Consider the following 23,178-nt stretch of genomic DNA (forward strand, 5'->3'; position numbering starts at 1 on the left):
CTCTTATCACATGCTTTTTTATTAGCTTTTTTACAACAACAGACTGCTAATTTATGTGTGTCATATAGATAACATTGTGCTCTCTCCTGTGGGGTTGTGCAGAACACAGCACTAACTGGCTAAAATGCAAGTCAATAGATAATAAATAAATAGCTCTGAGATAAGGGGACTGTCTGCAGAGGCTTAAATACAAGATATTAGATACTATTCTAATCATCATTGTGTAACCGGCTAATTTAATCGTAAATTTAAGTTACCTCTATTAGGTTCATATATGTGCTTCTCAGGCCTATCATAGCCACTGCCTCACTAGCCTCTGAGCTCATTGCACGTCACTGTATTGTAGCTATATTAGGGTTTATTTTAAAGGTAAGTATTTAGTTTTAAATAGGATTAATTTAGTTAATAATAGAAATATTATTTAGATTTATTTAATTAATATTTAAGTTAGGGGGGGTGTTAGGGTTAGTGTTAGACTTAGGTTTAGGGGTTAATAAATTTATAACAGTGGCGGCGGTGTAGTGGGGGGCAGGATAGGGGTTAATAAATGTATTATAGGTGGCGACGGTGTAGGGGGGGCAGATTAGGGGTTAATAAATTTAATATAGGTTGCGGCGGGGTCCGGGAGCGGCGGTTTAGGGGTTAAACTATTTATTTAGTTGCGGCGAGGTGCGGGATCAGCAGGATAGGGGTTAATAACTTTATTATAGAGGGCGGCGGTATAGGGGGGGCAGGATAGGGGTTACTAGGTGTAATGTAGGTTGCGGCGGTGTCCGGGAGCGGCGGTTTAGGGGTTAATACATTTATAAGAGTTGCGGCGGGGTCTAGTAGCGGCGGTTTAGGGGTTACTAACTTTATTGAGTTGCGGGGGGCTCTGGGGGCGCCGGTATAGGGGGTAGAACAGTGTAGTTAGTGTGGGTGCTTAGTGACAGGCTAGCAATAAAGCTGTAAAAAAGCCGAAGAGCAGCGAGATCGGATGAGTGATAACTATCACAATCTGCTGCTCACTGCCCCGTACTTGGTGCGCGGCTTTTTGACAGATTTATTGATAACTTAGGCGAATTTTTTTCAGGTCCGCGGCGGCGATGGTAGGCGAGCTTAGGCGGGCGTATTGGGCCGGCGAAGGCAGGAAAGTTGACACGTTGATAACTACCCCCCAATGTCTTCAACATGTAAAGGATGCAAAAACTATTGGTAGAAATCTTGTTTGAGAAATATTTCAAGAAGAGTTTTCTAGTGGATTAGAATAGGAATTGGAGTCATGATCATGGTGCAGTCATTGGAAAATCTGTTTATCTGGCAACAAATTTGAAGATGAAGTTCAAGACTCAAGAAAATAGGAATATAATTGTGAGTAGTGTACCCCTCAGTTCTTTTTTCTTTTTTTTTTTTTAATGGCAAAAAATAAATTATACCAAAGTAAAAATGTCTATCAGACATTTGAAAGATCACTTTGTGTACTACTGGGCCTTAAAGACAAATTATACACTCATTTTTTCTTTGCATAAATGTTATGTAAATGATCTATTTTTATAGCCCATAAAGTTTTTTTTTTTTTTTTTTTTTTATAGTTTTGCTTATTTTTAAATAACATTGCTCTGATTTTCAGACTCCTAACCAAGCCCCAAAGTTTTATCAGAATACCGTCAGCTACCTTCTCCAGCTTGCTCCTGTTTGTGTAAAGGGTCTTTTCATATGCAAAAAAAGTGGGGGGGGGGGGGGGAGTGTCTTATTTCCCACTTGCAGTGGGCTTTCCAGCTACCTTTTCAACAAAGCTAAACTGAGAGCTTCTAAGTAAGTTTTGAAACAGTTTTATACTGGATTTTTATATCAGTATATGTGCATCTTATTCTTTATAGTAGTGTCTATTACATGCAGTTATATGAAAATAAGTGTATACTGTCCCTTTAAGACACTGATTATTAAAGCGACACTGAACACTATTGTTTTCTTTTGTGATTCAGATAGAGCATGCCAGAATACCGTCAGCTACCTTCTCCAGCTTGCTCCTGTTTGTGTAAAGGGTCTTTTCATATGCAAAAAAAGTGGGGGGGGGGGGGAGTGTCTTATTTCCCACTTGCAGTGGGCTTTCCAGCTACCTTTTCAACAGAGCTAAACTGAGAGCTTCTAAGTAAGTTTTGAAACAGTTTTATACTGGATTTTTATATCAGTATATGTGCATCTTATTCTTTATAGTAGTGTCTATTACATGCAGTTATATGAAAATGAGTGTATACTGTCCCTTTAAGACACTGATTATTAAAGCGACACTGAACACTATTGTTTTCTTTTGTGATTCAGATAGAGCATGACATTTTAAGCAACTTTCTAATTTACTCCTATTACACAATTTTCTTCATTCTCTTGGTATCTTTATTTGAAATGCAAGAATGTAACTTTAGATGCCGGCCCATTTTTGGTGAACAACCTGGGTTGTCCTTGCTGATTGGTGGATAAATTGCATCCACCAATAAAAAAGTGCTATCCAGAGTCCTGAACGAAAAAAAAGCTTAGATGCCTTCTTTTTCAAATAAAGATAGCAAGAGAACGAAGAAAAATTGATAATAGGAGTAAATTAGAAAGTTGCTTACAATTGCCTGCTCTATCTCAATCACAAAAGAAAAAAATTGGGTTCAGTGTCCCTTTAACTAAACCTCACTGCTCTATTGGTGAATACTGACACACCTCACAAAAACATACCAAAAAAAAATGTTCTACAGATAAGACAAAAAATACATCTTGATTCAAATTGAAGAATGAATAAATAGTGTTTACCACCATATAAAATATTTTTATGAGCATACAGGCAACACATACCTAGTTCAAAGGTAACTAAACTTCTTTGGGTCCCAAGAAAAAGGCAGTCTTTGGGCCCCTTCTAAAAAGCGCAATTTCTGGCTGTTTGCAATCAACAAAAGCTGAGCCAGCAGCCACATACGAGCAAGAGTTATCATTCCTCTTTGTTTAGTCCACACCAGAGAATATGCCCTGCAGTACAAATATGGTGGCAAGTTTTTTCTGTACACTGTGGTGACCTTGGAAATCCTGACATCGTATTTGTAGAGGCAAACCAATACACTTTCTATCAATGCCAGCATGCTTACCAATCAGCTGAGAATAAAAGCATTTGGCACCTGGGGGCATTTTAGTGGTGATGATCAAGTGCATTTAATATCTGATTCAAATCAATTTTGCAATATACTTTTATAACAAAAATGCTATATTGCTGCACCATGTTTTGGCTATATTTTATTGGCTAAAGGTAAAACCATGTAAATGGAGAGCTGCTAGTACATATAAACCGTCTGTTTATACTTGATATGCTATCATGAGTCACTGACAATATCATACTGACAGAACAAGACAGAAATGAGAAAAGTGAGAAAGTGAAACTAAAAAAATACATAACCATGTATATTATGTCCCACCAACACTCTGTGTACCCAGTTTTTGCAGAGACTAAATAGTGTTAGTACCACACATTGTGTCAACTGCATTTTATACAATTCAACTAACCAATTAAATAAATAAATTAAACTAATTATAATTTATATGAGTTGTTCTACCACAGAAGGTATGATAGGTAAGACTGACCAAAGGATTAGAATTTGTCATCTAACTCTAGATATGTTTACACCACTAAAATCATATTGCCTATCTGTATATCTTGATTTGGGTGACCTGCTTTAGAAGGATTATATATAACCCTGTGTACTTAAAGAAAAGAAAAAAAATAGACTAGGGTCTTGAGATCTCCCTCATTAATTACTCACATCATGGCCACATTGCTGCCGTCTACAATAATATGTCTCAGTTGTTCATTCCCTGGTTCATTTCTCAGGTTGAGTTCAAATGGCGTCTGCATAGCTTCATTAAACCTCTGTGCTCCAGTCACTACAGGGGCACTTAGTCCATCTTCTGATTCCAAATACTTAGCTACTTTGATATCACATGTTTCTTGAGCAGCACTCCCAGGGAAGTGATCCTCAACAGGACAGTTAGAAAACATTGTTTTGTGTCTTCCCATCTCTGACATTCCCACATCTGGCTGTGAGACATTTAGTTCTGTTCTTGGTTGAATACAAGACACTTTCTCTTGCCTTGTGGATTCTTGATTTGGATATCTGTGAACCTCTGATATGTTCATGTGATGTTCAGGGTTTGTATTTTTTTCATTGAGTTTTCTTAGAAGTCCAGCAACAGAACCATCACCTTTATCCACAATTTCACTGGGAGAGTACCCACAGTTCTTTGCTGCTGATTTTACCACTTCCCAGACGTAACTGTCCTCATTGTTACCATATGTATCTGATGATTCATTCAATAGTGTAAACCTATTTGACTCCAATTTACCCTGGCAATGGTTGGATTCTTCCAAATTAACTTTGTCTAGTATCTGGGAAGGCTCCTGAATTCCATTCTCCGACAGAACTTTAAGGACAACTGCTTCCTTGTAACCCATTGTCTTAAAGAAATCTAGGAGCATGCTGAATTCTTTCTCTGTCCCTAATGAGAAATTAGTATTCGATCCCTGTTCTCCCTCATCCCTACCCATAATGGTTCCTAATAGTCCTGATATCTCTCGGAACTCTTCATCATCTGTGCATGCTATTTCTCTAGATTTCTCTTCTTTCTGATTATATTCAATGTCTTGCACTAAACCAACTGGCTTTTCCTTGGTATTTTGTCTTTGAAAAAGTGCTGCTCGATTGTTGTAATCCCATGTTTTGTCCACCTTTAACTGATGTGGGTTAGAGGCTCTGTGATGTAATATTCTTCTCTCAGACCCTGGCTTAGTTATTTCCATTGGTTTTGAGCTCAACATTTTCTCAAGTGTCGGTGGATTTTGCAGTGGGACAGATGTTGGAAAGTTAGAATGACTGTGCACAGCTATTTCAGTTGGCTTTTCAAAAAGATTGTTTTTGGAATGTATCACCCTTCTCTTATGTAATCCACTTATATTAGCTTCATGCACTAGTGCTAATAACTGTTCCTTAACAGAGGTTGACAGTATAAGAAGATCCAGAACATGAATATCAGTGTGCTCTTCAACCAGATCCTTAAAATCCCTCTTAATCTGGGCATCATCATCTGGCCTATAACAAGAGTTACTTCCTTCCAGAAATGCTTGGACCCTGCTTTGAGCCATCACCGCTTCTTCTGCAAGACCAGAGATCCTGATGCAGCCAGGACTTAGTGGCTTAATGCACGCTGAAGTAGCTCTGATAAGACAATCAAGAAAAATTCCTTTGGCACCTACGAAGATGCAGTATAGCCCTCGTGGGTAAGTGGTGTCCTCTGTTATGTCTGGTGTGCATAGTCCTTTAATATAACTCTGGGAAAAACAAAATACGAAATGAATTATCATGCTATATGCAAGCTATTAACTATATATTATTTAGTCAGTTTATTATTGCTAAATTTACAGCATATATATATTCTAAAATTGGCAAGCCTTTATTGTAATGCTATGCTCCTACTGACTTTCAGTCAATTCACTAAAATATATCTCAGTCATATAATAACATTTACATCTGATCAGTAATGTATTTTGGCCTAGGCACATTTTAAGAGATAGTTCTGTGGCATAATGCCTTTCCATTCCTATGCTCTCCAAAGCTTTTATTATTTATTTTATAACGGATCACTGATAGATGGCTGTTAAGCGTGGCTTATGACCCATCCATTGCGCAGAGAATTATATATAATAATATGAGCTAAAATTCTTGGGGCTTAAGGACAGCAGATTTCCGAGGGCCTAGAGTAGCAAAAAAACCTAAATAAACCACTCAATCCAATTGTTACCCAATGTGATAAAACAATTTTATTTTTTGCCACAAGCCTGCAAGTATTCTTGGCCCTACCAAACTTTTTATTACAAGATCCAGCTTACCTTTGCCTTTTCTATGTTCCTCTTTTCACCCTGCAGCTGAATCCACATTTGTTGGTGTCCTGCAGACTGTTCAAGCATATGTGTCTGATTGAGAACACCTAAAATGTTCAACACCACCCCAAATATCCTCTCCATGTGAAGCCTCTGCTCTCTCAGTTCCTTTTCTGAATCCTGGGGCACAGCAAACTCATCCATGCTGCTGCTGTTCAGCGTTGCTTTATTCTCCCATACGTCCATGTGCATTTCCATTATTATAGAATAGCTGTAATCAGAGTTAAAATGGGGAGACTTGAGTCTCCCACTCTGAAGAGAGTTTTTTTTCTCCCCAGGGCTTAATTGTCAGCTTACAGCTACAGTGAATTGTTTACTATTAAACTGCTCTCCTAATGACTTCACCTGTTGTTGTTTCTCCTTTTCTAACTTATACATTAGACAAGCTACTTCCTGCTTGAAATGCTATCTCTGCTATGTATATTTTGCACCTCTTGTTAGCGTTCAGTTGTTTTTTTTGTGTGTGTGTGTGTGTTTGTTATGTGTCTTTGATCTCTTCACATTCTCTTCTTCCTCATTCTCTCGGTTTCTCTGATAGCCCCTCCCTTTCCCCCACTCCTCTTTCTCTGCCTCACCTGATTTTGTGACTACTCTGTCTCTTTAAATCTGTCACTTTGCCATCCGTATGCATATAAGGTCTACCTCTTTTGTGTTTCACTTCCTATGTTTTGTAAAGCTGGAATACAGCATTTAAAATGCTTTAATTTGTCCTGTTACACTAATATGCTTTATTTTCCTGAGTCTTTTCAGAGAGCTTGCTTTTCACGCCCCCGATGACTGATTGGAAGTTCCTGTGTGTGTCAGACTCAGGGAAATTCCACTTTGTGATCTCAGAAAGGGGTGGTGCACTGAGAACTGTGTGTGTGTGTTTTCTGTATTCAGATGAAAGTCAATCTTTCTGCAGGGTCAGTGTGAGTCAAAGGTTTTTCTTAAAGGGATAGAATTGAAATGTGCATGAGTGAATTTCAGTTTTTAAATAGAAACATTTGTGCAATATACTTCCATTAGCAAAAATGTAACAGTTACTACCATTTTTTAGAGGCATACAGTTATATGCTGTGAGGACCCGTGCACTAGTATTTAAACACTACACCTTCTCAGTGAATCAGCTGTGGCCAGGTCCGTTTCCAGAGAATCTGGCTCTCAGGGCAAAATCTGGCTCTCAGGGCAATAGGAATATTTTCAATGTTATCACTTTATTTGTGAACGTTTTCAGACCATACGGTCCGTCCTCAGACAAAAAAATGTGTGGTCACATACTTTTTGGGCTGAGGACGGACCGTATGGTCCGAAAACGTTCACAAATAAAGTGATAAGATTGAAAATATTCCTATTGGCGTGCGCTTTGTATGCTGTCCATCTATAACTTTTTGCTGCACCCTGGGTGCTATTGGAGGTCTGGAGTGCGATCTGTTTGGACTTTATATATACAGTGTGTGTATATATATATATATATATACATATATATACTGTATATATATATATATATATATGTGTGTGTGTGTATATATATATATATATATTTACACACACACATATATATATATATATATATATATATATAAAAATACACACACACACACATATATACAGTATATATATATATATATATATATATATATATATATATATATATATATATATATACACAAAACACGGGTGGGTCAGCACTCTCAGGCCGGACCGGGTACACATCCTATGACCCTGCACATGCACATCCCTGGGTGCAAAACAGCACTCTCAGGAAGCTGCACTGTCACCAGAGTCACAGGCAGTTAACCCCAGACAGGCCTGTGTGCAAGGCCCAAACAGGGAAAATTACAAAAAAATAATACAGTAATATAACACACAGAAAAAGTCCAGCACTCACTCACAAGCTCTCAACTAAGATAAAAAGCAGCAATGGAAGAGTTAGTTACCGCATCTGGCCAAATGGGAAAAGCCCAGGTACCTCGTCAAGGTCTCTTCCAAAAACCTGGGTCCCTAAACAGCCACACAATGCAGGCTCACAATTAAACAACTGTGAAAAAAAGGAACTGTGAAAAAAATGAAGGGTGCACAGGCCTATGTAATCTCCCCAAACATATACAAAACACGGGTGGGGTCAGCACTCTCAGGCCGGACCGGGTACACATCCATGACCCTGCAACATGCACAGCCCTGGGTGCAAACCAGCACTCTCAGGAAGCTGCACTGTTACCAGAGCCACAGGCAGTTAAAGCATACCCCCCAATAGTTACATTTGTATCTATCTTAGGGTTTATATTTATATTACAGGCAACTTTGTATTTATTTTAACTAGGTACAATAGTTATTAAATAGTTATGAACTATTTAATAACTACCTAGTTAAAATAAAGACTAATATACCTGTAAAATAAATTCTAACTTAAATTACAATTACACCTAACACTATATTATCATTAAATTAATTACCTAAACTAGCTACAATTAAATTAAATAAACTAAAGTACAAAAAAAACCCCCACTAAATTACAAAAAATAAAAAAATTACAAGAATTTTAAACTAATTACACCTAATCTAATCCCCCTAATAAAATAAAAAAGCCCCCCAAAATAATAAAATCCCTTGCCCTATACTAAATTACAAATAGCCCTTAAAAGGGCTTTTTGCGGGGCATTGCCCCAAAGTAATCAGTTCTTTTACCTGAAAAAAATACAATACCCCCCCAACATTAAAACCCACCACCCACACACACAACTCTACTCTAAAACCTACCCAATCCCCCCTTAATAAAACCTTACACTAACCCCTTGAAGATCACCCTACCTTGAGTCGTCTTCACCCAGCCGGGCACAAGTGGTCTTCCATAGGGGCAGAAGTCTTCATCCGATCCTGCAGAAGAGGGCCTCCAGACGGGCAGAAGTCTTCATCCAGACGGCATCTTCTATCTTCGTCCTTCCGGAGCGGAGCGGGTCCATCTTGAAGTCAGCTGTCGCGGAGCATCCTTTTCTTTCGACGACTCCCGACGAATGAATGTTCCTTTAAATGACGTCATCCAAGATGGCGTCCCTTGAATTCCGATTAGCTGATAGGATTCTATCAGCCAATCGGAATTAAGGTAGGAAAAATCCTATTGGCTGATGCAATCAGCCAATAAAATTGAGCTTGCATTCTGTTGGCTGATTGGAACAGCCAATAGAATGCAAGCTCAATCCTATTGGCTGATTGGATCAGCCAATAGGATTGAAGTTCAATCATATTGGCTGATCCAATCAGCCAATAGGGTTTTTCCTACCTTAATTCCGATTGACTGATAGAATCCTATCAGCTAATCGGAATTCAAGGGACGCCATCTTGGATGACGTAATTTAAATGAACCTTCATTCGTCAGGAGTCGTCGGAAGAAGAGGATGCTCTGCGTCGGCTGGCTTAAAGATGGACCCACTTCGGATGGAGGAACGTAGAAGATGCCGCCTGGATGAAGACTTCTTCCCGTCTGGAGGTTCTCTTCTGCCCGGATCAGATGAAGACGTCTGCCCCTATGGAGGACCACTTGTGCCCGGCTGGGTGAAGACGGCTCAAGGTAGGGTGATCTTCAAGGGGTTAGTGTTAGGTTTTATTAAGGGGGGATTGGGTGGGTTTTAGAGTAGGGTTAGGTCTGTGAGTGGTGGGTTTTAATTTTGGGGGGTATTGTATTTTTTTTTCCAGGTAAAAGAGCTGATTACTTTGGGGCAAAAAGCCCTTTTAAGGGCTATTTGTAATTTAGGGCTTTTTTATTTTGGGGGGCTTTTTTATTTTATTAGGGGGATTAGATAAGGTGTAATTAGTTTAAAATTCTTGTAATTATTTTTTTATTTTCTGTAATTTAGTGTTTGTTTGTTTTTTGTACTTTAGTTTATTTTATTTAATTGTAGTTAGTTTAGGCAACTAATTTAATGATAGTGTAGTGTTAGGTGTAATTGTAATTTAGGTTAGGATTTATTTTACAGGTATATTTGTCTTTATTTTAACTAGGTAGCTATTAAATAGTTAATAACTATTTAATAACTATTGTACCTAGTTAAAATAAATACAAAGTTGCCTGTAAAATAAATACAAACCCTAAGATAGATACAAATGTATATTGTAGCTAGCTTAGGGTTTATTTTACAGGTAAGTATTTAGTTTTAAATAGGATTAATTTATTTAATTGTAGTAATTTTATTTCATTTTATTTAAATTATATTTAAGTTAGGAGGGTGTTAGACTTAGGTTTAAAAAAATCACTGTACAGAATAATGCAGGGTTAGGCTTCTGAAATCTGCACAGGAATTGGAAACACAATTTTCAGAGTTAAATTACATGAAAGCGGGACAAAATAAATAGAGATTGCAAAGTATTTTAAAACACATCATTTAAATTAGACTTTTAATGAATGGTTATCCCAAGGATAATTTTCTCCATGATGATGCGTTTTTGATAATCGTCCCTTTGTAAGCAACTATCCTAATTCCAACATTAAACTGTGCAGCTTTCTGTGAAATACAGCTGCTCATACAGCCCTAGTACATTCTAAGAGAGGCATCTTGCAGAGAGCAAGGTTCAGTCCTTTTATTATCATTGCTTTTAATGGGGACTGCTCTGTTACTAGCTCACACACCCTGTTTATTGCCTCCAGACCAGTGTTTAAGATAGAAAGCCATGTGTCAGTGTGAGCATGAAAATCAAAAGTTAAAGAGGAAGAAACATGTGTAAAGTTGTGTATGGGACAGCAGAGACTGAGATGAGGCTAGGAACGTCTGCTATATGGGTGTTTGTTGCAGGGGATATTGGGAATGTGGATGGGACCAGGGTAAGGATTGAAGTTACTGCATAAAATGAGTAGGATGATGTATAATGAATATGAGAAGATTATGAAGGGTTATGCCTACTATTACACCATCTAATTATATAATTTTGCTGCATATAATTTATCTATCTCTACAATTAGTCCACTTACATATAATTTCAGAACAACTTTCATATCATTCCCTACTGTTCCATACAAAATTTACCTTTGTATATTTTTACATATAAACTCCCCTGTAGCTCCTATTGTTAAATATAATCTCCCATGTAACTCCGGCTGTTATATATAACCTCCCCTGTAACTCTTACTGTTATATATAACCTCATCTGTAACTCCCACTGTTACATATAACTTCATCTGTAACTCCTGTTATATATAACCTCATCTGTAACTCCTACTGTTATATATAACCTCATCTGTAACTCCCACTGTTACATATAACTTCATCTGTAACTCCTACTGTTATATATAACCTCCCCTGTAACTCTTACAGTTATATATAACCTCATCTGTAACTCCCACTGTTACATATAACTTCATCTGTAACTCCTGTTATATATAACCTCATCTGTAACTCCTACTGTTATATATAACTTCATCTGTAACTCCTACTGTTATATATAGCCTCCCCTGTAACTCTTACAGTTATATATAACCTCATCTGTAACTCCCACTGTTACATATAACTTCATCTGTAACTCCTGTTATATATAACCTCATCTGTAACTCCTACTGTTATATATAACCTCCCCTGTAACTCTTACAGTTATATATAACCTCATCTGTAACTCCCACTGTTACATATAACTTCATCTGTAACTCCTGTTATATATAACCTCATCTGTAACTCCTACTGTTATATATAACCTCATCTGTATCTCCTACTGTTATATATAACCTCATCTGTATCTCCTACTGTTATATATAACCTTCCCTGTATCTCCTACTGTTACATATAACCTCATCTGTAACTCCTACTGTTATATATAACCTCATCTGTAACTCCTACTGTTATATATAACCTCATCTGTAACTCCCACTGTTACATATAACTTCATCTGTAACTCCTGTTATATATAACCTCATCTGTAACTCCTACTGTTATATATAACCTCATCTGTATCTCCTACTGTTATATATAACCTCATCTGTATCTCCTACTGTTATATATAACCTCATCTGTAACTCCTACTGTTATATATAACCTCATCTGTAACTCCCACTGTTACATATAACTTCATCTGTAACTCCTGTTATATATAACCTCATCTGTAACTCCTACTGTTATATATAACCTCATCTGTAACTCCCACTGTTACATATAACTTCATCTGTAACTCCTACTGTTATATATAACCTCCCCTGTAACTCTTACAGTTATATATAACCTCATCTGTAACTCCCACTGTTACATATAACTTCATCTGTAACTCCTGTTATATATAACCTCATCTGTAACTCCTACTGTTATATATAACCTCATCTGTATCTCCTACTGTTATATATAACCTCATCTGTATCTCCTACTGTTATATATAACCTTCCCTGTATCTCCTACTGTTACATATAACCTTATCTGTAACTCCTACTGTTATATATAACCTCATCTGTAACTCCTACTGTTATATATAACCTCATCTGTAACTCCCACTGTTACATATAACTTCATCTGTAACTCCTGTTATATATAACCTCTCCTGTAACTCCTACTGTTATATATAACCTCATCTGTAACTCCTACTGTTATATGTAACCTCATCTGTAACTCCTACTGTTACATATAACCTCATCTGTAACTCCTACTGTTACATATAACCTCATCTGTAACTCCTACTGTTATATATAACCTCATCTGTAACTCCTACCAGGGCCGCCACTAGAATTTTGGGCCCCCTGACTTAACCATTGATCAGGCCCCCCCCCCCCTCCTTTGACATGAGCAATTTTTGACCAAGTGACTAAAACGTATATGCACTTTATTCTTGTGTCAATTTAAACTTGGAAATGTTGTAAAGGTAGTAACATATAAACACACAGACACACTCATACACTGGAACACACACTCACATTTAAGGATTCACATATAGACACTCTAGCAGACACACAAATAAACACACAGACACACTCATACACTGAAACACACACTCACACATAAGGATTCACATATAAACACTAGCAGACACGCAAAGAAACACACTCAGACACCCAAACAGACACTCAGCACTTGTTTATATTGACCTGACAAGTAATGAGGTAAACTACAGTTTTGTAAAAAAAGGAGATTTAGAAAACAAAATATGGTGTTCTGATTATCTTTTTGTAAAGGAAGATGCCAACTAAATGATGACAACAGCATTCAGTGGTTTAAAGGAAGGGCCCTGAACTGCCTAAACAATAATTTAAAGGTTAAATGGTGGATTGGTGACTTCCGGAAAGGTCTCGTTAGTCTCAAAGTCTGTAGAAAGATGTGAATAATCAGTAGTAAGGTCAAAATGTCCTAAAAAGGAACAGAAAATGGACACACAAACTCAAACTTGCACATACACCCAAGGAAACACCGACAGAGACAGCCTTCAGAAAACACACAAAGACATACACACACACACACAGACACCCACAGAATACACACAGACATACACACACAGAGAGACAACCACATAAAACACAGACAGACATACATACACACACCCTCACAGAGACACCTACAGAAAACACACACCCTCACAGAGACATCCACAGAAAACACAGACATACATACATACACACACACACCCTCACAGAGACAACCACAGAAAACAGACATACACACCCACCCTCACAGAGGAATCCAGAGAAAATACACAAAGACAAACATACACACACCCTCACAGAGACACCCATAGAATAAGCTCAAAGACATATGCACACACCCTCACAGACATCCACAGAAAATGCACAAGGACATACACACCCACCCTCACAGAGAGACCCACAGAAAAAATTACATACACACTCATAGAGACACAAACAAAAGCACAAAGACATAAACACAGACACCCACAGAAACACTCACAGGAGGAAACATTTATGCACCTTGCATCCCATAAATCAACAATGATCAATAATGTGTGACATTCGTGATAAAAACAATTGCAGAAATTAAGAGATCAATTTTTAAAGAATCATTTTTGTAAATGTGCAAACAAAAATAATTTTGTTAATTCAAAATTGTACATTAATGATCTGGGTATATGGCTAGATGAAGAAAAGTACTTTTAAAGGTTGACATATGTTTGTTTGTTTTTTTCCCCATTTTCTTCAACCAAGAGCACTACTTCAAATATAGTGTACAAATGTTCCCATCTGTCAGCTGTACTTATGGATTTTGAAAATGCTGTACGCTATATGGTCTTGGTGGAACCATAAGCTGTGGTACTCATACCATTAGATCTGGGTAAATGCAGAATTGTTTGTATGTATTTCAAAATTAAGTCAGCTGTAGTGTAAACTGAACAGTTTTAAGTTAACCTGTCTCATTTCAAACACTGAGCAATCTTAGTCTGAGAGTATAACATTTTATGCAGATGTAAAAATCTTGGATAAAAGGCCTCCTTGCATCTCGAAAGTCCTTGCATAAAGGGGCAGTGTACTGGAATGTTATATATATATATATATATATATATATACTGTATATATCTGCCAAAAGGGTACCTACCATTTGTGTATTGAGGAGGAAACATTTCTGCATGGTTTTAAATATAGAATTTCTACAGCATTGTCAAATAATCATAAATACACTGCTGCTAAAAAAAAATATGTGTTTTTATGGACCCCTGGGCCCCCCCATAAAACTACTACCACACTGAAAATAAAATCCGAAATTGCACAAAGAAATAATTAGTTCTTGCCTCATGGGGCCCCCCTGGCCCATTGGGCCCCTGACAGGAGTCACCCCTGTCACCCCCTGATGGCGGCCCTGACTCCTACTGTTACATATAACCTAATCTGTAACTCCTACTGTTATATATAACTTCCCCTGTAATTGCTGTTACATATAACCTCATCTGTAACGCCTTTTATATATAACCTCATCTGTAACTCCTACTGTTATATATAACTTCCCCTGTATCTCCTACTGATAAATATAACCTCATCTGTATTGCCTACTGTTACATATAACCTCCCCTGTATTTCCTACTGTTATATATAACCTCATCTGTAACTCCTACTGTTATATATAACTTCTCCTGTATCTCCTACTGTTACATATAACCTCATCTGTAACTCCTACTGTTATATATAAGCTTATCTGTATTTCCTACTGTTATATATAACCTCATCTGTAACTCCTGTTATATATGACCCCCCCGTAACTTCAACTGTTACATATATAACATCATCTGTAAATCCGACTGTTATATATAACCTCCACTGTAACTCCTCCTGTTATATATAACCTCCCCTGTAACTCCTCCTGTTATATATAACCTCATCGTTAACTCCTGCTATATATAAGCTCATCTGTAACTCATTTTATATATAACCTCATTTGTAACTCCTACTGTTATATATAGCATCCCCTGACGCTCCTACAATTATATATAACCTCATCCGTAACTCCTACTATTACATATAACCTCCCCTGTAACTCCCACAGTTATATATAACCTCATCTGTAACTCCTACTGTTGCATATAACCTCACCTGTAACTCTCACTGTTATATATAACCTCCCCTGTAACTCCCACTGTTATATATAACTTCCCCTGTAACTCCCACTGTTATATATAACCTCACCTGTAACTCTTACTGTTATATATAACCTCCCCTGTAACTCCCACTGTTATATATAACTTCCCCTGTAACTCCCACTGTTATATATAAACTCACCTGTAACTCCCACTGTTATATATAACCTCATATGTAACTGCTACTGTTATATATAACCTCATTTAAAACTCCTATTGTTATATATAACCTCATCTGTAACTCCTACTGTTACAAATAACCTCCCATGTATCTCTTACTGTTATATATAACAGGGCCGTCTTTAATATTGACTGGACCCTGGGCAAAAATTTTCTTGGGCCCCCCCCTACCCCATGCAATTTCGCTCTCCATCCCAACATTCCAAAAAACAACTAAATCAATTTATTTTTTTAATTATTAGCCCAGCAGTGGATCATCCACTGCTGGGCTAATCATTTTAAAGAAATTAAATAAATTGAAATATGTGAAACTGGACCTAAGCAGTACTAATAAGTAAATAAATATATAAATTCCTCCACTGTGGATTCATTTAATATTCTTTTGAATGTGATTCTGGTGTGAGGTTAGCTGGTTAAAAAGATTTAGGGCAGCCAACTTCAGTTAGTTGATCTTAGGGCCACAGCAGAAAGAGCAGAGCTAAGGGGACCAGTAGACTGGATGCTGTCTGCCCAAGGCTGCATGGATACAGTGTGAGATGAGTCACACAGCCTCAAGACTGAAGAGAGCAATGTATGCAGCTGCACAGATGCTCATGCGACTACAGTCAGCCCTACCCAGAAACAATCCCCACAACCAGAGCAGTTACCTGGTAACAGTGGTAACCCCAGTAGGACCTTTTATGATGCAGTGGGAATGGCTGGATGCCAAGTTAGGACTTTGCATTCAGAGCTGCACAGTGCACATCTAAATCAGCACATGGCAATAGCTTGGCATGTCACAAGACACCGGCATGGTCTGACACAGTTTAAAAAAAAAATATATATATATATATATATATATATATATATATAAATAAGAAGAGTACTTTTGACTGTAATAGTATTAGGACTGAATGTGTGTGTTCCCCATGTCACATCAGCAGTCGGGTATGAAACTTTTAGGACTCTTGGGCCCCTCAACAGAGACTGGGCCCTGGGCAGCTGCCCCTTTTGCCCTGTGTTAAAGACGGTCCTGTATATAACCTCCCATGTAACTCCTACTGTTATATATAACTTCCCCTGTATCTCCTACTATTATATATAACCTCCCCTGTAACTCCTACTGTTAAATATAATCTCCCCTGTATCTCCTACTGTTATATATAACCTCATCTATAACTCCTACTCTTATATATAACCTCATATGTAACTCATTTTATATATAACCTCCGCTGTATCTCCTACTGTTATATATAACCTCATCTGTAACTCTTACTGTTATATATAAGCTCATTTGTAACTCCTTATATATAACAGTAGGAGTTACAGATGAGCTTATATATAACAGTAGCTCATCTGTAACTCCTACTGTTATATATAACCTCATCTGTAACTCCTACTATTATATATAAGCTCATCTGTAACTCCTACTGTTATATATAACCTCATCTGTAACTCCTACTGTTATATATAACCTCATCTGTATCTCCTACTGTTATATATAACCTCATCTGTATCTCCTACTGTTATATATAACCTCATCTGTAACTCCTACTGTTACATATAACCTCCCCTATATCTCCTACTGTTATATATAACCTCCCCTGTATCTCCTACTGTTATATATAACCTCCCCTGTATTTCCTACTGTTATATATAACCTTCCCTGTATCTCCTACTGTTACATATAAGCTAATCTGTAACTCCTACTGTTACATATAAACTCATCTGTAACTCCTACTGTTACATATAACCTAATCTGTAACTCCTACTGTTACATATAAGCTCATCTGTAACTCCTACTGTTACATAACCTAATCTGTAACTCCTACTGTTACATATAACCTAATCTGTAACTCCTACTGTTACATATAACCTAATCTGTAACTCCTACTGTTACATATAACCTAATCTGTAACTCCTACTGTTACATATAAGCTCATCTGTAACTCCTACTGTTACATATAAGCTCATCTGTAACTCCTACTGTTACATATAACCTAATCTGTAACTCCTACTGTTGCATATAACCTAATCTGTAACTCCTACTGTTGCATATAACCTAATCTGTAACTCCTACTGTTGCATATAACCTAATCTGTAACTCCTACTGTTGCATATAACCTCATCTGTAACTCCTACTGTTACATATAAGCTCATCTGTAACTCCTACTGTTACATATAACCTCATCTGTAACTCCTACTGTTACATATAACCTCATCTATAACTCCTACTGTTACATATAACCTAATCTGTAACTCCTACTGTTACATATAAGCTCATCTGTAACTCCTACTGTTACATATAACCTAATCTGTAACTCCTACTGTTGCATATAACCTAATCTGTAACTCCTACTGTTGCATATAACCTAATCTGTAACTCCTACTGTTGCATATAACCTCATCTGTAACTCCTACTGTTGCATATAAGCTCATCTGTAACTCCTACTGCTATATATAACTTCATCTGTAACTCCTAATGTTAAATATAACTTCCCCTGTATCTCCTACTGTTATATATAACCTCATCTATAACTCCTACTGTTATATATAACCTCATCTGTAACTCCTGTTATATATAACCCCCCCCCCCTGTAACTCTAACTGTTACATAAATAACATCATCAGGAAGGGAAAGGGGAAAGATAAACAGGATAATAGCAAAGGTGGATTAATAAAATCATGTATAAACTGACTAGAAGGTGCTAATTAGTAAATGTTTATTTTCTTTTTAGGTCATAAGATACTACTAGGGAATGGACTGAACTTCCCTTTTAAGGTTTATGGAAGGGGCTTCTCTGTTTTTCTTTATGTTTTTGTTTATTGTTAAAATTGTTAATTGTTGGTGAAACATTTGTAAATTTGAGGCCCAGAATCATTATGATCTTGTCTATGAGCCTGAATGATCTGTATATCTTGTTTCTGTATATCAAATATTCTCATCAATAAAAAGGATTGAAAAGACAAAACCATCATCTGTAAATCCGACTGTTACATATAACCTCCACTGTAACTCCTCCTGTTATATATAACCTCATCTGTAACTCCTGCTATATATAACCTCATCTGTAGCTCCTACTTTTATATATAACCTCATTTGTAACTCCTACTGTTTTATATAACATCCCCTGACACTCCTACAATTATATATAACCTCATTTGTAACTCCTACTGTTTTATATAACATCCCCTGACACTCCTACAATTATATATAACCTCATCTGTAACTCCTGCTATATATAACCTCATCTGTAACTCCTGCTATATATAACCTCATCTGTAGCTCCTACTTTTATATATAACCTCATTTGTAACTCCTACTGTTTTATATAACATCCCCTGACACTCCTACAATTATATATAACCTCATTTGTAACTCCTACTGTTTTATATAACATCCCCTGACACTCCTACAATTATATATAACCTCATCTGTAGCTCCTACTTTTATATATAACCTCATTTGTAACTCCTACTGTTTTATATAACATCCCCTGACACTCCTACAATTATATATAACCTCATTTGTAACTCCTACTGTTATATATAACATCCCCTGACACTCCTACAATTATATATAACCTCATCTGTAACTCCTACTGTTGCATATAACCTCACCTGTAACTCTTACTGTTATATATAACCTCATCCGAAACTCCTACTATTACATATAATCTCCCCTGCAACTCCCACTGTTATATAACCTCCCCTGTAACTCCCACTGTTATATATAACCTCCCCTGTAACTCCCAGTTATATATAACCTCCCCTGTAATACTTACTGTTATATATAACCTCCACTGTAACTCCTACTGTTATATATAACATCCCCTGTAACTCCTACTGTTATATATAACCTCCCCTGTATCTCCTACTGTTACATATAACCTCCCCTGTATCTCCTACTGTTATATATAACCTCCCCTGTAACTCCTACTGTTATATATAACCTCCCCTGTAACTCCTACTGTTATATATAACATCCCCTGTAACTCCTACTGTTATATATAACATCCCCTGTAACTCCTACTGTTATATATAACATCCCCTGTAACTCCTACTGTTATATATAACATCCCGTGTAACTCCTACTGTTATATATAACCTCATCTGTAACTCTTTCTGTTATATATAACCTCATCTATAATTCCTACTCTTATATATAACCTCATCTGTAACTCCTACTGTTACATATAAGCTCATCTGTAACTCATTTTATATATAACCTCATCTGTAACTCCTACTGTTATATATAAGCTCATCTGTAACTCATTTTATATATAACCTCATCTGTAACGCCTAATGTTATATATAACCTCATCTGTAACAAAGTCATGAGATTTCAATTATGAAAAAAATTGTAGTCTTTTTAGGTTTGAGGCTTGTCTCTGTGCTGCTTGGCGTATTGTAAGCGGGATACTTTGTGGCATTTGCGTAGTAATGGCTTTCTTCTGGCGACTTGACCATGCAGCCCATCTTTCTTCAAGTGCCTCCTTATTGTGCATCTTGAAACAGCCACACCACATGTTTTCAGAGAGTCCTGTATTTCACCTGAAGTTATTTGTGGGGTTTTCTTTGCATCCCGAACAATTTTCCTGGCAGTTGTGGCTGAAATTTTAGTTGGTCTACCTGACCATGGTTTAGTTTTAACCGAACCCCTCATTTTCCACTTCTTGATTAGAGTTTGAACACTGCTGATTGGCATTCTCAATTCCTTGGATATCTTTTTATATCCCTTTCCTGTTTTATACAGTTCAACTACCTTTTTCCGCAGATCCTTTGACAATTCTTTTGCTTTCCCCATAAAATCCAGAAACGTCAGTGCAGCACTGGATGAAAGATGCAAGCGTCTGTCAGGAGTTATATATAAGTTTATCAGTAACTCCTACTGTTATATATAACAGTAGGAGTTACATATAAGCGTATGTATAACAGTAGGAGTTAAGTTTATATATAACAGTAGGAGTTACAGATGAGGTGATATATAACAGTAGGAGATACAGGGGAAGTTATATATAACAGTAGGAGATACAGGGGAGGTTCTATGTAACAGTAGGAGTTACAGATGAGATTATATATAAAATGAGTTACATATGAGGTTATATATAACAGTAGGAGTTACAGGGGAGGTTATATATAATAGTAGGAGTTACAGGGGAGGTTATATATAACAGTAAAAGTTACAATTGAGGTTATATGTAACAGTAGGAGTTACAGATGAGGTTATATGTAACAGTAGGAGTTACATATAAGCTTATATATAGCAGTAGGAGTTACAGATAAGCTTATATATAACAGTAGGAGTTACAGATGAGGTTATATATAACAGTAGGAGATACAGGGGAAGTTATATATAACAGTAGGAGTTACATATAAGCGTATATATAACTTCCCCTGTATCTCCTACTGTTATATATAACCTCATCTGTAACTCCTACTGCTATATATAATCTTATATGTAACTCCTACTGTTATATATAACTTCCCTTGTATCTCCTACTGTTATATATAACCTCATCTGTAACTCCTACTGTTATATATAACCTCATATGTAACTCCTACTGTTATATATAAGCTTATCTGTAACTCCTACTGCTATATATAAGCTTATATGTAACTCCTATTGTTATATATAACCTCATCTGTAACTCCTACTTTTATAAATAACCTCATCTGTAACTCCTACTGTTATATATAAGCTTATCTGTAACTCCTACTGCTATATGTAAGCTTATATGTAACTCCTACTGTTATATATAACCTCATCTGTAACTCCTACTGTTATATATAACCTCATCTGTAACTCCTACTGTTATATATAAGCTTATCTGTAACTCCTACTGCTATATATAATCTTATACGTAACTCCTACTGTTATATATAACCTCATCTGTAACTCCTACTGCTATATATAACCTCATCTGTATCTCCTACTGTTATATATAACCTCCCCTGTATCTCCTACTGTTACATATAACCTCATCTGTAACTCCTACTGTTACATATAACCTCATCTGTAACTCCTACTGTTACATATAGTCTCATCTGTAACTCCTACTGTTATATATAAGCTTATCTGTAACTCCTACTGCTATATATAAGCTTATCTGTAACTCCTACTGTTACATATAAGCTCATCTGTAACTCCTACTGTTATATATAACCTCATTTGTAACTCCTACTGTTACATATAACCTAATCTGTAACTCCTACTGTTACATATAACCTAATCTGTAACTTCTACTGTTACATATAACCTAATCTGTAACTCCTACTGTTACATATAACCTCATCTGTAACTCCTACTGTTACATATAAGCTCATCTGTAACTCCTACTGTTACATATAAGCTCATCTGTAACTCCTACTGTTGCATATAAGCTCATCTGTAACTCCTACTGTTATATATAAGCTCATCTGTAACTCCTACTGTTATATATAACCTCATCTGTAACTCCTACTGTTACATATAAGCTCATCTGTAACTCCTACTGTTACATATAAGCTCATCTGTAACTCCTACTGTTACATATAAGCTCATCTGTAACTTATTTTATATATAAGCTCATCTGTAACTCCTAATGTTATATATAACTTCCCCTGTATCTCCTACTGGTATATATAACATCCCCTGTATCTCCTACTGTTATATATAACCTCCCCTGTATCTCCTACTGTTATATATAACCTCATCTGCAACTCCTGTTATATATAACTTCCCCTGTATCTCCTACTGGTATATATAACCTCATCTATAACTCCTACTGTTATATATAACCTCATCTGTAACTCCTAATGTTATATATAACCTCATCTGTAACTCCTGCTATATATAACCTCATCTGTAACTCCTACTGTTATATATAACCTCATCTGTATCTCCTACTGTTATATATAACCTCATCTGTAACTCCTACTGTTACATATAACCTCATCTGTATCTCCTACTGTTATATATAACCTCATCTGTAACTCCTACTGTTATATATAACCTCATCTGTAACTCCTACTGTTATATATAACCTCATCTGTATCTCCTACTGTTATATATAACCTCATCTGTATCTCCTACTGTTATATATAACCTCATCTGTATCTCCTACTGTTATATATAACCTCATCTGTAACTCCTACTGTTACATATAACCTCATCTGTAACTCCTACTGTTATATATAACCTCATCTGTAACTCCTACTGTTACATATAGCCTCATCTGTAACTCCTACTGTTACATATAACCTAATCTGTAACTCCTACTGTTATATATAACCTCATCTGTAACTCCTACTGTTATATATAACCTCATCTGTAACTCCTACTGTTACATATAAGCTCATCTGTAACTTATTTTATATATAACCTCATCTGTATCTCCTACTGTTATATATAACCTCATCTGTAACTCCTACTGTTATATATATAAGCTTATCTGTAACTTCTACTGTTACATATAACCTCATCTGTAACTCCTACTGTTATATATAACCCCCCCTGTAACTCTAACTGTTACATATATAACATCATCAGGAAGGGAAAGGGGAAAGATAAACAG

General features: G+C 36.5%; 1 protein-coding gene across 2 annotated transcripts in view; it reads right to left on the reverse strand.

Annotated features, from left to right (window-relative positions):
* Positions 1–6,724, reverse strand: part of LOC128649157 (protein KHNYN) — a 55,022-nt gene extending 48,298 nt beyond the window's left edge. For both annotated transcript variants that reach the window (XM_053702256.1, XM_053702257.1), the window contains exons 1-2: positions 5,894–6,724; positions 3,774–5,335 (exon numbers count right to left, since the gene is read on the reverse strand). In XM_053702256.1, the coding sequence (XP_053558231.1) occupies positions 3,774–5,335; positions 5,894–6,142 (1,811 nt within the window). In that variant the 5' untranslated portion in view covers positions 6,143–6,724. The remainder of the gene's footprint in view (positions 1–3,773; positions 5,336–5,893) is intronic.
* Positions 6,725–23,178: the final 16,454 nt, after the last annotated feature.

This window comes from Bombina bombina, chromosome 2 (genome assembly GCF_027579735.1).
Source record: "Bombina bombina isolate aBomBom1 chromosome 2, aBomBom1.pri, whole genome shotgun sequence".
NCBI classification, from domain to species: domain Eukaryota; kingdom Metazoa; phylum Chordata; class Amphibia; order Anura; family Bombinatoridae; genus Bombina; species Bombina bombina.